At 33.4% G+C, this 18644-nt stretch overlaps 1 protein-coding gene across 1 annotated transcript in view; it reads left to right on the top strand.

Annotated features, from left to right (window-relative positions):
• The window catches only part of ARID2 (AT-rich interaction domain 2), a 178785-nt gene that overhangs the window by 101626 nt on the left and 58515 nt on the right, over positions 1–18644 (top strand). Inside the window, exons 6-11 of the mRNA XM_070454531.1 lie at positions 2430–2497; positions 13177–13243; positions 13340–13590; positions 13915–14011; positions 14108–14317; positions 15105–15272. Of these exons, the coding sequence (XP_070310632.1) occupies positions 2430–2497; positions 13177–13243; positions 13340–13590; positions 13915–14011; positions 14108–14317; positions 15105–15272 (861 nt within the window). The remainder of the gene's footprint in view (positions 1–2429; positions 2498–13176; positions 13244–13339; positions 13591–13914; positions 14012–14107; positions 14318–15104; positions 15273–18644) is intronic.

Below are 18644 nucleotides of genomic sequence, written 5' to 3'. Positions count from 1 at the left end.
ATGGGGTCTCAGTTCTCCAACCAGGGATTGTACCCAGGCCCTCAACAGTGAGAACAGAGTCCTAACCACTGGACTGCCAGGGAATTCCCTAAATAGGGTTCCTTAAAATCTGACATGTATCTATTTTATATGAAGACATTTTGAAATTAGACTAAAGTGAAATTAGTTTCTTAAACTTCTGAAACTATTCTTGGTTACATGGAGGAGGAACAAAGATCAGCAGTTAATCAGTTTGTATTATAACTGTGAAGATCTAACTTTTCTGTATTTCCACCTCACTTTTACGTTCTTTGCTTCCTAATAGTTCATCTTGATCTTTTAAAGACATTTTTCAGCATTTAATACAGAATGGAGTTTTAAATTGGCTCATTTTAAGAAATCTTAAAATGAAGTTTTTTAAAAGAATAAATATTCTCAGACTGCTAATTTTGGTGAATTCTTATTGTTTAATCATTGGATAAGGATTTCGTTTGTATATATGTGATAAACTGAGTTTACCAGTTTTAATGTGCTGAAGTGTGACATTCTTTAGCACTTTTATTTATCTCAGACTAAATTGTTATGTAGAGTAGCAATCATTAATAATTAATATTAGCAAGTGCTATTTGAGGAATATTTCTTTTATTTCAATAGTCAGAATTTAGAGTTCCAGAGTATATAGGGACTTTATGAAGACCATATACATTTAAAAGAGTGGTTTTACATTATGAAAATATTAAGGGTATGTATGATTATGTATATATTTCATTAGGCTCTTGAGAGATTTTGAATTTTTTAGGCATGGAGTTTTAATTGAGAGAAAATATATATGCCACTTCTTTTGAATGTGTGGGATGTTTATACATGATATGTGTTTGAAGAAGTATAATAAAAATTCCATGTGACAAAAATTTAATTTTTCCTTCTTATATTTGCATTCAGTGTTCTTTTTCCATGGAGTTTTTCTTGTAAGGTTTTCTTCAGGACAAACAAAATCTTGTCTTTCTTTAGAAGTGTATGGACTTAATTTTTCTGATTTAGCTGCTATGGATGTATACATTTGATGAAACTCTTCTTTAGGTCACTATAGTTAAATTTATTTATTAAAAACTTCACATCTACCCTTTATATCATGTTCTCATGATTCTAATATCAATATAATGTTAAACTGTTTCCATTCCTCATGCTTTTTTAAATATTTTTTTCAATGAAAAGTCTTGTTCTTACCTAAGTACTTTACAGATTTTATTTTATGTAGTATGTAAATATTACTTGGCTTCCCTGGTGGCTGAGATGGTAAATAATCTGCCTGTAATGCAGGAGACCTGGTTTCAATCCCTGGGTTGGGAAGATCCCCTGGAGAAGGGAATGGCAACCCACTCCAGTATTCTTGCTTGGAGAATCCCATGGACGGTGGAACCTGGCGGGCTACAGTCCATGGGGGCTCAAAGAGTAGGAGATGACTAAGTGACTGACACACACAATAGTAAGTAAATATTAGGTCTGTAATTAAAGGTGTAAAAAGACTACAAACATTCAGTAAATCTTTTACAACAGAAAATATATACATGTTATCCTTGTTATTAACACATCCATTAAGAAGGCTTACTTTTATTTTTTTGAAGAATCAAATTCATAAAGCTAGTTTTTCTGTTAACAGTTGCCACTATGTAGTTTTCTTCTTCATTTGAAAACCAGTAGCTTTCATTATAGAATATAGGTAATTATATAGTTGATGAAAGTACTTACCTGGTTTTTAAAGGGAGATGCCTATTGTGTCACAGTTTAGAAATTTGTATTATATGACTTTACTGTCTAGTCCCATAGCTGACAAAGGGAGTTAGCAACATAGAGATGAAGAAAAACAGTATAACATGTATCTGTATACCTCAACCTTTGTTGTGAGAGGCGGGGGGTAGTGTGTTACTAAGAAGAAGCTTTTGAAAATAGATGGTTTGAGTTTCCTCCTAAAGCAACTTTATCAAGAAATGTAAATCAGCTATATGACTTAGAATGTTTTCTAAAGATTTATTCCTAAAGAATGCCTTGCCCATTAATATTTCAAATATAAATTATATAATTATCTTTGAAATGAATGAATATTTAAGATTATAAAAGTTTGGGAACCTAGTAGTAATAGCATCAGTTTGACTTTTTAATATTTTTTCTTCTACAAATGATAACTAATGCAGGGTAATTATTATTGTCTAACTGTTATGAAAGCCAGTTGTGTGTTTTTAAATTGTGACAAAAACTTTCTTTAAATTCTGTAATTTGAAAAACTGTATTTCAAGAGAAGTTATCATGACTTTCTATCATTTATTATGAAGCAATTTTTAATGAACAAGGTATCTTAAGGTGTATTTTTACTGTTTCTCCAAACCTACCTATTCAGGAACTAAGTGAAAGAAGTAATTTCATATTACTGAATACGCTATTTATTCTTTTAGCTTTAGGATCCTTTTCTACTGTATTTGGAGAAGAATGGAAGGAGAAGACTGATAGAGATTTTGTTAAGGTAATTCATGTAAATTAAAATATTGAACCATTGCATTGTATGTAGCCAAGGGCCAAAGGTCAGTTAATTTAAGAACTGTGATTAAGCTGAGTAAAAAATAGTTTAGAATAGCTAATAAACAAATGAAGTTTTCATTTTATCATATATTGCTATCTGAGAATGATAAATATGTAACAGAAGCAATAAATCTGAGGATACTCAGACTAAGTAGCAGTTTGGGTAATTTGCTTAAGATTATTTTTCAGTTTACTTAATCATTCTTCAGCTGTGTAATATGCCACTTGATTTTTTTGTTAAGTTTAATGATAGTGACTGTGTTTTAATTTCTAGAAATTCTCAAATCTGTGTATATACAAACACATATTTGATAGTGCTAATATCTAAGCCTCCTGTGACTCTGATTCTACTAATGCTGGCTTGTGGTGAATTATTCCTTTGTGTTTTTTAATGTTGGTTTATCAATTTCAGCAGATATATTTATGTAGGATTTTTGTACAGATTGGCTGAAAAGTATTTCTTCCTTTCTCTGTTGCTTTTGCCAGTCACTTGAAATACTGATCAGAATGACTTTATATTAATTTTTTTATTGGAGATTTTTCTGATTACTCTGATAGTAAAAACATAGTCTTGGGAATTGTGAAGCAGCCTAGTGAAAAATACATTATGGATTGTTTTTAACTCAAAGCTCAAGACAGTCCCTTTTGTCTCCGTTTCTTTGAGGGTATTAAACCTTCAAATTTCTCACCATGATATAGAGTTGCTTTTTTAATTCCCAACTTTACAAGCTAACCCAAAGTTCTCTATTACCCCATCCACTGAATGTCAACCCTCTTGATTGAAGTTAGGCAGATAATTTCTTTAACTCTAGAAAACTGGTCAGTAATTAGAAAACTGGTCAGTAAACATGCACAAAAAAAGTATATTAAAGTAACACATGCAGTCGCAATGAGTGTAGAGGTTGTCAGTATGATCACTGAATCACGTGAAGTCAAGAAGACACAGATATGTTGGATGTGAACAGATGATCATGTCTGTTATATATTTTCATTGATTTCTGGTATTGATATTTTATTCTACATACTGTAGAATATTGTATTCTTTGGGTTTAATTCTCTTCACTTTTTCTAATTTCTTGAGCTGGTGCTTGGAGTTACTGATTTTTGTTCCTATTTTTTTCTAATATCTATATTTAAAGTCATAAAATTCCATCCAAGCACACTTTAACTTTGTACTTCCAATATTGATAATTTCATATCATTATTATAACTCATTTTAAAATACCTTCTAATGTCCATGTTTTTCTCTTTAAGAAAATGGATTATTTAGAAGGGAATTTTCTTAATTTCCAAAAATGTATGAAAAACTTCCTAATTTCCTTTTTTTACTAATATCTAACTGAATTTCAGTATGTTTAGAGAGACTGTTCTGCTTAATTTTTAATCTTTGAAATGTTTTCACCCATTACTTTGTAGCTTAGCATTGATCATTGTACTTTGCAGATACATTTTTAAACCTTGAAGGTTTGTGGCAACCCTGTGTTGAACAAGTTTATCAATGCCATTTTTCCAGCATGTTCATTTCATGTGTCTCTGCCCATTTTGAGAATTCTCTCATTATTTCAAACTTTTTAATTATTTTTTTTTCTTATTTGGTTTGCCAAAAGATTCATTTTGTTTTTTTCTGTACAGTGGCTCTAGTAGTGCTTAGTTGTCTTTAACTTTGAAACAATTTTGGTAGATTGTATTGTGACAGCTGTCATATTGACATGCATTAAAGAAAGCTTAACAAAACTGGTGAGTTTTTGTATAACCATTTTAATATTGAAGATGGAAGAGAAAACCAACATTTTTGGCATGTGATGCTTTATTATTTCAAGAAAGGTAAAAATGCAACAGAAACACAAAAAAAGATTTGTGCAATGTACTAACTGAACATGTTAGAAGTGGTTCGTGAAGTTTCCTGCTACAGATTTCTCACTGGGCAATGCTCCTCAGTTGGGTAGACCATTTGAAGTTGATAGCGATCAAATCAAGACATTAATTGAGAACAGTCAGTGTTATACCATTCGGGAAATAGCCGACATACTTAAAAGTTCTAAATCAAGCATTGAAAGTCATTTGCACCAGCTTGGTTGTTTTCAATAGTTAAGTGAATAAAATCTTCTTGACGATATTTCTGGATGTGATTCTCTGCTTAAACATAATGAAAACATTCCATTTTTAAAGCACATTGTCACAGGTGATGAAAAGTGAATATGGCAAAATAATGTGGAACAGAAGAGAATGTGGGGCAAAGCAAAATGAACCACCACCAACTACATGGAAGACTGGTCTTCATCAAGAGAAGGTTATATTGTGTATATGCTGGGATTGGAAGGGAGACTTCTATTATCAGCTCCTTCTGGAAAACCAAACTATTGATTCCAACAAATACTACTCAATTAGACCAACGGAAAGCAGCACTTCACAAAAATTGTCCAGATTAGTCAACAGAAAACACAAAATCTTCCATCTGGATAATGCAAGAACATGTGTTTCTTTGATAACCAGGCAAAAACTGTTATAGCTTGGCTAGGACATTAATTCATCTGCCATATACATCAGACATTGCACCTTTGGATTTCCATTTATTTCCATCTTTACAGATTCCCTTAATGGAAAAAATTTCTCCAGTGGAAAAGTTTCCTCGAAGACGGTAAAAGGCACCTGGAACAGTTCTTTGCTCAAAAAAGATTAAAAGTTTTGAGAGGATGCAATTATGCAATTACCTGAAAAGTGACAGAATTTAGTAGAACAAAATGGTAAATACGTTGTTCAATAAAGTTCTGGTAAAAATGAAAAATATGTCTTTTATTTTTACTTAAAAACTGAAGGGACTTTTTGGCTAATCCATTATTATAGTAGTTTTGGTCATGTATGATCTTTGATTTTGCTACTGTGACTTACTGAAGGTTCAGATGATGGTTAGCCTTTTGTTTTTTAGCATTATTTCCTAATCAAAGGAGATCCAACCCGTCCATTCTAAAGGAAATCAGTCCTGAATATTCTTTGGAAGGACTGATGCTGAAGCTGAAACTCCCAATACTTTGGCCACCTGATGCGAAGAACTGACTCATTGGAAAAGATTGAAGGCGGGAGGAGAAGGGGTCGAGAGGATGAGATGGTTAAATGGCATCACTGACTCAATGGACCTGAGTTTGGGTAAACTCCGGGAGCTGGTGATGGACAGGGAGGCCTGGCGTGCTGCAGTCCATGGGGTTGCAAAGAGTTGGACACAACTGAGTGGCTGAACTGACTGACTGACACTGTTTTTGAGCATAATGCTATTGTACACTTAATAGACTATAATAGAGTATAAACATAAATATAGGCACTGGGAAACCAAAATGTTTGTTTGGGTTGGCTCACTTTTTTATGATATTTAGTTTATCATGGTGGTCTGAAACACAACCTGCAATATCTCCAATGTATGACCCGTATTCTGAAGTTGTTAGGTGTAAGTGTCTACATAAGTAACTCAAGCCAATGCAGTTAATCATTAAAAAAAAATTTTTTTATATTGGAGTATAGTTGATTTACAGTGTTATGTTAGTTTTAGGTGTGTAGTTGAGTGAATCATTTTTACATATACATGTATCCATTCTTTTTTACATTCTTTTCTCATATAGGTTGTTACAGAATATTGAGTAGAATTCTCTGTGCTATTCATTAGGTCCTTATTAATTATCTATTTTATCAAAATACATAAAAATAATAGTATGTATACATTAATCCCAGTCTCCTAATTTATCCCCTCCACCCTGCTTGCAACTTTGGTAACCATAAGTTTGTTTTCTATATTTGTGACTCTGTTTTGTAAATATGTTCATCTGCACCATTTTTTTTAAGATACCACATATCACATACCACATATAAGATACCACTAAGCAATAACATATGATATGTCTTTGTCTTACTTCACTTAGTATGATAATCTGTAGGTCCAGCTATGTTGCTGCAAATGACATTTCATTCTTTTTTATGGCTGAGTAATATTGCTGTGTGTGTGTATACTATATATTTATGCATCCTTTGTTGACAGACATTTAGGTTGCTTCCATGTCTTTGCTATTGTAAATGCTGCTCCAGTGAGCATTGGGGTACATGTATCTTTTTGAATTATGGCAACAGCATCTGATATTTATATTTCCAGGGCAATACTGGCTGTTTCATCTGTTTATTTCTTCATTTATGAAGATAAATATGTTAAAAGCACCCAGTTTGATTGTGGAATATTCTTAAAGAGATAACAGAACCAGACCACCTTACCTGTCTACTGAAAAGCCTGTGTGCAGGTCAAGAAGCAATAGTTAGAACCGGATGTGGAACAATTGACTGGTTCAAATCAAAACTGTTGAACTAGTAGGACAAGGTTCATGGATGTATGAATCTTGGGAGTGGAGTATGACAAGGTTCTATATCGTCATCCTGCTTACTTATCTTATATGTAGAGTACATCATGTGAATCAAGCTGGAATCAAGATTGCTGGGGGAAATAACAACATCAAATATACAGATGATACCACTCTAATGGCAGAAAGTGAAGAGAAACTGAAGAGCCTCTTGATGAAGATGAAAGAGGAGGGTGAGAAAGCTGGCTTAAAATTCAACATTCAAAAAATGAAGATCACGGGATCCAGTCTCATCACTTCATGGCAAATAGAAGGGGAAGAAACTGGAAGCAGTGTCAGATTTTATTTTCTTGGATTCCGAAATCACTGCAGATGGTGACTGCAGCTGTGAAATTAAAAAATGCTTACTTCTTGGAAGAAAAGCTATGACATACCTACCTAGTATATTAAAAAGCAAAGACATTACTTTGCTTACTGAGAAAGGTCCATATAGTCAAGGCCATGGTTTTTCCAGTAATCATGTACAGATGTGAGAGTTGGACCATAAAGAAGGCTGAGTGCCACAAAATCGATGCTTTCAAATTGTGGTGCTGGGGAAGATTCTTGAGAGTCCTGTGGACAGCAAGATCAAACCAGTCAATCCTAAAGGAAATAAATTCTGATTATTCATTGGAAGTTCTGATGTTGAAACTGAAGCTCCAGTACTTTGGCCACTTGATATGAAGAGCCTATTCATTGGAAAAGACCCTGATACTGGGAAAACGGATGGCAAAAGGAGAAGAGGGTGGAAGAGGGTGAGATGGTTAGTTAGCATCACTGACTTAATGGACATGAGTTTGAGCAAACTCCAGGAGATGGTGAAGAACAGTGAGGCCTGACGTGCTGCAGTCCATAGTGTCGCAAAGAGTCAAACATGATCTAGTGACTGAACAACAACCTCTTTGATTATGGCAACACAGTCATAATATTTGTATTTCCACACCAATGCTGACTGTTTCACCTGTTTATTTCTTTATTTATGAAGAGAAATGTGTTAAAAGCACATGTTTTGATTGAGGATGTATTTCTTTATAGCTCTATAAAGATAGTATTTTCATATTTTGAGAATACATTATTTAGTGCACACTAGTTAATTGGACATGTTATAAAGTCTCCTTTTTACAGTTAAGTCTCCTTTTTCCTTTTTTTTCTCTTTCTTTTTTGGTCTGATGTTTGATGTTGTTGTTGTTGTTCAGTCTCAAGTCATATCTGACTATCTGCAGCTCCATGAAGTGCAGCATGCCCGGGTTCCCTGTCTTTCACTATCTCCCTGAGTTTGCTCAGACTCATGTCCGTTGAGTCAGTGATGCCATCCAATCATCTTATCCTCTGTCACCGCTTTATCCTGTTGCTCTCAATCTTTCCCAGCATCAGAATCTTTTCCAGTGAATTGGCTGTTTGCATCAGGTGGCCAAAATATTGGAGCTTCAGCTTTAGCATCAGATATTAATATAACTATGTGTGTGTGTGTGTGTGTGTATCAGCTTCCTTTTGGTTGATATTTATGTGTTCTTATTTTATATTCAACCTTTTTTAATCTTTATATTTTAGATCAGTTTTTTGGTAAATAACGTATATTTGGGCTTTTTTTTTTTTTTTTTCTTCCCTGGTGGCTGAGACAGTAAAGAATCTGCCTTCAATATAGGAGACCTGGGTTTGATCCCTGGGTCGGGAAGATCCCCTGGTGAAGGGAATGGCTACCCACTCCAGTATTCTTGCCTAGAGAATTCCATGGACAGAGGAGGCCTGGCGGGCTACAGTCCATGTGGGTCACAAAGAGTTGGACACAACTGAGTAATTGACACTTTCACTGGACCTTTTACCTCTTAGTTGGAAAAACTTTGATTTTAAATTAGTGTACTTATTCCATCTACTTTAAGTATAATTTTGATACATAGTTATGTTTAAATTTACCATGTTCTGAATAGGTTTCTAAATGTCTTGCCTGTTTGGTTTTCTTTTCTGTCCTTCACCTTTCTTACTTTTTTTTTAATTGATTGTTTATTTTTCACTATTGTGCACACATAGATTTTATATACACGTATTCTCTCTTCTTATTGATCATATTAATGATATTTTAATCCTTACTTATTTTAGTGACTAAATAATAGTAACAATTTATAAATTAGTATTATCTCATTTTTTATTTATATACAACTTTGTTGTGCAATGTTGCTTTTTCAGGTTTCTTAAATAGAATCTTAGACCATTGATTTTAGATTTTTTATCTTGTATCAATATGTAAAGCTGTATCAATATATAAAGTTGTTTACCTCTATAAACAACTTTAAATATTTTCCCACAATTTTATGTTGTCATTATCATTTAGTTCATTGTATTTATTTCCCTTGTGATTTCTTCTTTGACCCATGAGTTATATAGAAATGTTTTATTTCTGTTTTCAAACTACCTTTTATTGTTATCATTTACTGTCATTATTATTACTGCTTTTTAATTGCATTCCATTTTGTCAGAGAACATCCCATATGATTTCATTCTTTTTTAATCAAGACTTGTTTTATAGTTCAGCCTACATTCTTTAAGTTATAGTTCAGAACATTCTTTCTGGTGAATGTTTTATGCACACTTGAAAAGAATGTTTTTTGGATGTAATATTTGTTGATAACAGTTAAGTAAAGAGTGTTGACAGTGTTGTTCAATATTTCTGTATCATTGATGTTTTTCTATATAACTGTTCTATTTCTTGAGAGTTGAGTGTTGAAATCATCAACTATTTATATGCCCTGTCAGTGTTTGTATCTCCTATTGATTCTGTCAGTTTTTGCTTCATGTATTTTGAACTCCAGTTTTTAGTGGCATGTACATTTAGGATTATTATTTTTGCTTGGGTTTATTTAACTTTTTTTTTCTTTTTCATGAAATTTGGAATGCTTTTGGCAATTATTTGTTCAATTTTTTTTTATTTCCCCTCCTGCCTTTTAGGAACTGTTCTACAAGCCACTGTGGCTCTATTCCTTGATTTAAGACCTTTTCATTTTCTGTGTATGGATAGTTTCTATTGTTATTTTTTTTTCTGTTTTCTAATTAAACCCATCTAATCATATTTTTTTATTTCAGATATTGTTTTTCAGTGGCATTCCATTTGACTTTTTTATATTGTCCCACATTTCCCTTAATTATGTTCAAATTTTCCTTTAAGTTGTTGAGCATATTTAATAATAGTTGTTTGAAAGTTTTTATCTCCTAGTTTTATTATTTTGGGGAGGCTTCCCTGGTGGCTCAGAGGTTAAAGTGTCTACCTACAATGTGGGAGACCTGGTGGCAACCCACTCCAGTATTCTTGCCTAGAGAATCCCATGGACGGAGGAGCCTGGTGGGCTACAGTCCACGGGGTCGCCAAGAGTCGGACACGACTAAGGGACTTAACTTTCTTTATTATTTCTGGGTCTTTTTTTTGTTAAAACACATTTGCCTTAGCTACGTGTCATGTTTCCTACTTCCTTTGTGTGTGTGCTCAGTTTTTCAGTCATGTCCCACTCTTTGTAACCCCATTGACTGTAGCCTGCCAGGCTCCTCTGTCCGTGGAATTTTCTAAGCAAGAATACAGGGTTTCCATTTTCTACCCTAGCTGATCTTTCCAACAAAGGGACAAACCTGCATCTCACATTTCCTGCACTGGCATGCGCATTCTTTACCACACACCTGGGAAGCCCATACTTCCTTTGTATATATTGTAATTTTTCAATTAGATATAGATATTGGAATACTACATTGTTTAGTGTCTAGTTTTTGGTGTCTTTCACGAATGTTGAACATTGTTCTGGTATACTTTTAATTAATATATGGGTATTTGTTATGACAAATACAGGACTTGTTCAATTGTTAAGTCATGTCTGACTCTTTGTGACCCCATGAACTGCAGCATAACTGGCTGTCCTGTCTTTCACTGTCTCCCAGAATTTGCTCAAACTCATGTCCATTGAGTCAGTGATGCTATCTAACCATCACAGCACTAGTTTTATCTTTATTCTTAAAGGGTGGACTTATTTGGAGCTCAGTTAGCTGGGTATATGGGTGGGTGTGTCTGTGTATACACACATATGTATGTATATGAGGGAGCCGAGGGGGAGAGAATTTATCTTCTCAGTTTAGTAATTGCGATGATCTTTTGGGTTTGTTATCTCCGTTCCTTTATGTAGAAAGAGTGTCTATGTAAATGTATGGGACGGTCATTGGGCTCACCTCATTTGCCTATCCTATTTCAGTGATTACAGTTTTACATTGCTTTCTTGTCCAGTTTCTTTTAAACACACTTGTTTTATACATGTTGGTTTATGATGGGATGACTACTGCAGTACCATTATGACCTGAACAAAATTTTCTTCCAAGCATTTTTCATAGATTTTAATTTTATGTTTATTTTTACCATAAGACTTTTTTAAAGTATTTTATTTATTCAGCATTTATTTTTATTCAAATCACGTCTACCTTTTCATGCATTTTTTTCCCCCAGTGCGGGTTTGCAGATGACATTTTTCTGTTTTCATTTGTCAGAAAATGTCTTTATTTCAGCTTTTACGTTGAAGAGCAGTTTCACTGTGTAAAGTTTCTATACTTTGCCAAATGTTTACGTACATGACTTTGAAAATATCCCGGTCTTCTGGCTTCCATGATTTCTTTTACAAAGTTTCCTGTAATTTTAGTTGCCTTTAGTTGTCTCTTTAGTTGTCTTTAGTTGTCTTTTTCAAGGTTATCTGTCCCGTTTCCCTCATTTGCATTTAAGATTTTTTCTTCATCTTTGCTTTTCATGAATTTTTTTATGATGCTTCTCCACATTTTATCTTTCCTTAGAGTTTCGAGTGTTTTTTAAGTCTATGGCTTGGCATCTTTCAATTGATTTAGAAAATTTCTTGGCCCTGTCTTTTCAAATACTGTTTTTCCCATTCTTCCTATTTTTCCACAGGAACTTCAGTTAATTCTGTGTTAGAACTTTTCACTGTATATTTCTTGAATGATTTTATTCTATTCATCCTTTTGTCTTTTCATGCTTCTAACTTGATATTTTTTCCTGCCATCTCTTCCAGTTTATTTGAGTTGAATCTAATCATTCATTAAATATGTCCATTCAGTTCTTGTTTTCAGTTCTAGAATTTCTGTTTATCTGTTTCTTAAAGTTTCTTGCTTATATGCCAAACTTCAGTCTTATCTTCTATTTCTTTTTTTTTCCATGATCATTTAAAATTCCTCTCTGATATCTTTATTATTTGAGTTTCCTGTGGCCCTTTTTTCTTGGTTATTGAACATTGTCTTCTTCCTTTATATGCCTAGTTCTTTTTTATTGTTACCAAACATTTTTTTTATCTTGAGTTTCTTTGCATTGAGTCATTTTGTTTGTGGACTTTTTCTCAGGTTATGAATTCCTCAAACTGAAATAGTTATTTTGAAATACACATCAGAATATTTAGAAATAAGTAGTGAACTAATAGCCCATGTGCTTCTTTATTAGTGCAGAAGAAATAATAGAGCTAAATGGCATAGAAAAGTTAAAACTAAAATTCATTTTGTATAGATTTATCAATATAAAGGTGTTTGTTTCTTAGCCTGAAAAAGATTAAGCAGTGGATTTTGACTTATTCCCTCTCTCATAAAGATCAAAAAATAATTTGTAGAAATGGAGTACTGAGACACAACCTAAGTATCTGGGTTACAAATCTGTAAACACAAATGCTCCACTACTTGCTTTTTTATATTCTTCTAGATATAGATTTACTCAGTAGCTAGTCAGTTATGTCTTAGGAGTCTGTAAATAGAAATACTGTTTCTGTGTGCAGTTTATTAATGGGATTAATGACTATCATAATTTCTGAGTACTAATGAGCATAAATACCATTTCTAGATATTTTCCATAGCTACGAATTGATCTATGGTTCACACTGATGGCAGTGTCAGAAGAATTTCCATTACCACTGTGGTTTGTTTTCTAACATTCAGAGTTGAAGAAAATGCTGAGGAAATGCCAAGTTTTAGTTAGAGGTTAATGAACTTAAAGATGCCATTCTTTTTAGAGATGGGCTAATTTCTTTCACAGACCTTTTAGGATCTCTGGGCCCCCAGCCAAAATGATATCTTTGAACTATAGAAGTTCAAGTATTTGTGTCAAAGAGCTAAGTATATATAATATAATGATATCTACATGAACTGAAAATAGCAGAACTATTGTGACTATTTTTAAACTAATAGAATAGTTATTTCAATTGTCAGAATTAAGTTTAGTAATTTCTCATTACAGTTTTGGAAAGACATTGTTGATGATAATGAAGTACGTGACCTCATATCTGACAGAAACAAGTCTCATGGTAAGTCAATGAGGAAGTATTTTTAAATAAATTTGAAATATCAATAATAATAAGTACAATATCAATTTAAGTAAACTATCTTTTCTTCTGTTGTAGAAGGTACATCAGGAGAATGGATTTGGGAATCTTTATTTCATCCACCTCGAAAGCTGGGCATTAATGATATTGAAGGACAACGGGTACTTCAGATTGCAGTGATTTTGCGAAATCTTTCCTTTGAGGAGGGCAATGTTAAGCTCTTGGCAGCTAATCGTACCTGTCTCCGTTTCCTATTACTTTCTGCACATAGTCATTTTATATCTCTAAGGCAGTTAGGCCTTGACACATTAGGAAATATTGCAGCTGAGGTAAGCATGTGACAGAACCTTAAAACAATTTTTATAGTTGGCAGAATATTTACTTTAAAACTTCAGGATGTGGGATTATTATATTTGCTATAATTATAGAATATTAAATGCTTACATATAGTTTTTGCCTAAAGAGGTGTTACGCAGTTGTGTGGAGAAAAATACTTGAAATGATGCTCCAGATTTATTGATAGCTATTTTCACTGTCATTACATTTTTAAAATTATACAATGTTCTATTCATTTTTATTCAATTTGATATATGCATTTGGATATAAATTGGATGAAGCCTCTCTCAGCAGTAGTGTCCTTTCTTTTTTTTCAGCTTTTATTGGATCCTGTTGATTTCAAAACTACTCACCTGATGTTTCATACTGTTACAAAATGCCTAATGTCAAGGGATAGATTTTTAAAGATGAGGGGTAAGTGCTCACTTAAGTTCTCACTTGTCTAAAGTACATAAGCTTTGTATCATGTTTTAAAAGACAAATACATGTTTATGTGTGTATGCTTTTCAGGCATGGAAATTTTGGGAAATCTTTGCAAAGCAGAAGATAATGGTGTTTTGATTTGTGAATATGTTGATCAGGACTCATACAGAGAGATCATTTGTCATCTCACTTTACCTGATGTGCTGCTCGTAATCTCAACACTTGAGGTGCTATATATGCTCACAGAAATGGGAGATGTAGCTTGCACAAAAATTGCAAAAGTAGAAAAGAGCATAGGTAAGACTAAACCAAAAAAGAAAAATTAATTTTCTTTTTTGAGGAAAAATACTTAATGTGCTGTAACAAAAATCACAGTTGATATTTGGGGTTTACTTTTTATTTTGAGGAATCGTTACCCTTTCAGACACACTTGTGTTATTCTTTCTGCCTGTTTTAGATAATAAAAAAAAACTTCTATCATAGAGAGACCAGGGTGCACGTGGCTATCAGTAGTCTTTATTTCTTCTCTTTATTTCTGTAACTATATATTGAGTTTGAAATCAACAAGATGTCTGTGTCTTACTCTCCAGGAAGCAGGTCCATCTGTTTCAAGTGGTCAGTGCTAGTAGTGGTACTGTTAATGAACTCACCTTCTTAGTGAGTTGTCAGTTTTAAATACACTTAATAAAACATGTCACATTAATGTTTTCATCAGTGATTCAAATTATTTCTTTCTTTGGTATAAATACTAAAATCAGAATTAATAAAGATTTGGCTTGAAAAGTATTGAGAAATAAAGGTGTAGTTTCCATATCAGTGGTTCCTAAATCTGGCTACACATCAAAATCACTTGGGAATGTTTTTAAAAATGAAGATAATCTAACATCTACCCCAGAGCTTCCAAATCAGTTTTCAGAGATTGAGCCTAAAAGTCTAAAATTAAAGATCCACAGATAATTCTGATGTATAATGATTCATAAACTGGCATTTGAGAAGCAGCGTTTTATATAGCATCTATTTTTCAGTGATGTCATTGTTTTACAAAATTATTGAGTAACAACTGTTGGTTTTAAATTTGTTTTAGACATGTTAGTGTGTCTGGTTTCTATGGATATTCAGATGTTTGGCCCAGATGCACTGGCTGCAGTAAAACTCGTCGAACATCCAAGTTCCAGTCATCAAGTTTTATCTGAAATTAGACCACAAGCTATAGAGCAAGTCCAAACGCAGACCCATGTAGCATCTGCCCCAGGTTAGTATCTTTGTATGATCTTTTTCAGTGTGGTTATTGGTATGTAAGATTTAGTACTAAGGATAAATTTAAATTGGCTTCCTATGTGGCACTAGTAGTAAAGAAGCTACCTGCCAATGCAGGAGGCGAAAGAGACACGGGTTCGATCCCTGGGTTGGGAAGATCCCTTGGAGGAGGGCATGGCAACCCACTCTAGTAATCTTGCCTGGAGAAGCCCATGGACAGAGGAACCTGACAGGCTATGATCCATAGGGTCGCAAAGAGTCAGACACAGCTGAAGTGACTTAGCACACAGCACATATATTTAATATGCAGTACAGGGAACTGATGTTTGACAAGAGTTGGCCAAATGAGAATTGAGTATGTACATTAATTTCTTACATATTATACATTCCAGGAGCAACAGGATCAAGGTGAGCACAGAAGAGGAATAGTATAATAAATAAATGAAGTTGAAAAGGATTTAGAGTAGTGTGAGGGATTAAATATTACTCACAGCTGTGAGAGCATTAAGTGCCCTAATGGGTTTGTGATTTTTGTCATTAGAAATTGGTAGACCAGGAATAAGTTAATCATATATTACCTTATAGTTCTCTCGGGTGGTTATCAGAATACAGAAGCATAATACCTTTATTATTTTTAAATCTTGTAACAAACCCTTCAGAATCAGCACTTATGATCAGACGTCTGTGTGTGTGTGTTGTTCAGTTGCTAAGTTGTGTCCAACTCTTTGCAACCCCATGGACTATAGCCCTCTAGGCTTCTCTGTCCATGGGATTTCACAGGCAAGAATACTAGAGTGGGTTGCCATTTTCTTCTCCAGAGGATCTTCCTGAGCCAGGGATCAAACCCATGTCTTGTAAATTGGCAGGTGAATTCTTTGCCACTGAGCCACCTGGGAAGCCTGTGTGCATGTATACAAATGCTATTGCGTGCACCCTTCCTAGGATTCCTTTGGGTTAATTGTATTTAATTCAAATATTTTTAACTAGATTTCAAACCTGTCCTTCAGTTCTTAGACTGCTTTCTCCTGGCTCATTATGAGTTATTATTTTATATTTTAGCACTCAGCCTTTTTGCACTCCACTTTCATTTCTCCTAACAAAAGCAATCCATCTTTCACCTCACCTTCTTTCTCACCATGGCAACCCACTCTGGTACTCTTGCCTGGAAAATCCCATGGACAGCCTGGTTGGCTACAGTCCATGGGATCACAAAAAGTCGGGCAGGACTGAGCGACTTCACTTTCACTTTTTTCACTTTCTTTCTCACCATTCCCAAGATAGTTCTCTTTCCCTTTTTTTTTTAATGGAGAATGCTCATTTTCTCAGTTGATCTTAACACTTTATATTACTCTGGGAGCTGTGTGGCATGAATTTCCACTTCTTACCCCTTCCCTTACAAACTTACTATCATTTAAATTCATTCTTCTTTCCTTTGTCTCAAGAAGAGATGTTAACTATTTGTAGTCTGAATACCAGTCTTTCCCAACTCCTCTTTTCTGTATCTTAAACTTTTCTTTCTTTAGTTGCTTCTTCAGCCTAGAAATACATTCAAATCATGCTCAACCTCTCCCACTATCAAAACAAAAACCTCATTATCCTTAATCTTTAACTACTACATTCATTTAATCACCAAATTCTGTTGAGTCTTCCTAAATAATTTTTTGATTGCCCATTACTGATTACTCAGTTTGGACCCTCCTCATCTCTCTCCAGTTATTCTGTTCTTCTCTCATTTAATCATGGTCCCTGTCTCTCTTCCTCTCTTCTACTGTAACCCATATTATCAAAATTATATACTCTATGCAAAGTATGTAATATGTATCACCTATTTATTTCTATTATGCCCCTCTGCCATATAATGGAGTTGTATCATATGTGCATTTAACTTAATAAAAGGCATGAAATAAATAGGTAATTCTGGCTGCTGATTTTAGTAAGTTTTCACCCATAGGCAATAGATATTAAAGAGCTGATATGTATTGGAGAATCGATGATAAAGATGTTAATAGTTTCTCAACCTTGAAAAGGAAATGAAACAGTTCATACTGCTAGTTAAGTGGGTAGTGGGCGTATATTTTTTATCCTCAAAGGAGAAACTTTTAAATTAATTTAAAATATTAAGTTAATGAGGACCATAGGGAAACTGTTCAACAGAGTAAAACCAATAAATTATCAGTGATATGCTGAACTATAATAGGTCATTTGAAAAATATTCAGAGGTAATTTTCATGAAAACTCCTTTTGCCTTATTGCTGACCTGTGACCTTAACAAGTGAACCCACCGCCCAGTCTAAGAGTTGATCTTCATTGGCAAATGAATAAAATTAAATATTGACAGTTTCTTGTGTATGTCATGCCATTGATAGAAGTTTGCATAGGCCTCTAGGAACCTAAAAGAGTTCATTTTTATGCTGGTGAGCACTTTATTACTTGCTCATCATGAATGACAACTCTGAATTGTTTGATTAGTTACCACTTATAGTTTGGCTTTCCTCCCCCATCATTTGTTTAATACTGTTTTCTAATGGAATGATTATCTTCAAACTTTTAGCTCACTTCCTCTCATCTATCTGCAAATACTGTGTTTTTGTGATGTATTAAGTTGATACTTACTTTTTATATCCTGTGGAATCTTGATACATAAAATTATTCATTTAAAAAATAACACGTGTTCTTAATAATTAGAAATTTTATACTGTCCGTCTTCTCCTTGAACTCAGATCCATCACCCTGTCAATACTTACATAGACATTTTAATTTTAAGGTTTTTCAATTTTGTTACATTATAAAGCCCTAAGTGTTAAAAATTTATTTTATTGTTACAAGGTTTAATAATAAACAGTCCATAAAACAATAGTAAATATATTACAAACTTTTATAAATAATTAAAAGAAGCAATTATTGGAAGTGCATCTCTTAATGAGATGGACAAGACTTTTTCCCCTAGTTTTCTGGAAAGTATTACTCTAGTGTGTCTCAGAGTATTTTTTTTGTTGCTAGAATTACAGTTAGTTTCAGCATTAATTTTATCTATTTTTCCTTTTTATATATTTAAGTTCACATCATTAAATGTAGTTTATATCAATAAATAGTTGAGAGTAGAACTTAAAATTATTATTTTTCAGAATTATCTAAAAATTATTAAAATTATATTTAATGATCTTCTGAAAATTTGAGTTCTGCTTTGTTTTGTTGAAATCAAAGAATTAATAATACTTGATCTGTAAAATTATTTATTGCCCAGTTAGTATAGATATTTATTTTTAAGTTTATTGAAAACATATCAAAAAATATTAATAAGATATGAGTGTAAATTAAAGTTGCTACTCTTTCAGTTAGTTGCACCTTGTTTAACTTAATCTGTTGA

Source organism: Odocoileus virginianus, chromosome 24, assembly GCF_023699985.2.
Source record: "Odocoileus virginianus isolate 20LAN1187 ecotype Illinois chromosome 24, Ovbor_1.2, whole genome shotgun sequence".
Lineage (NCBI taxonomy): Eukaryota > Metazoa > Chordata > Mammalia > Artiodactyla > Cervidae > Odocoileus > Odocoileus virginianus.
This window is presented reverse-complemented; position numbering and strand designations above follow the sequence as displayed.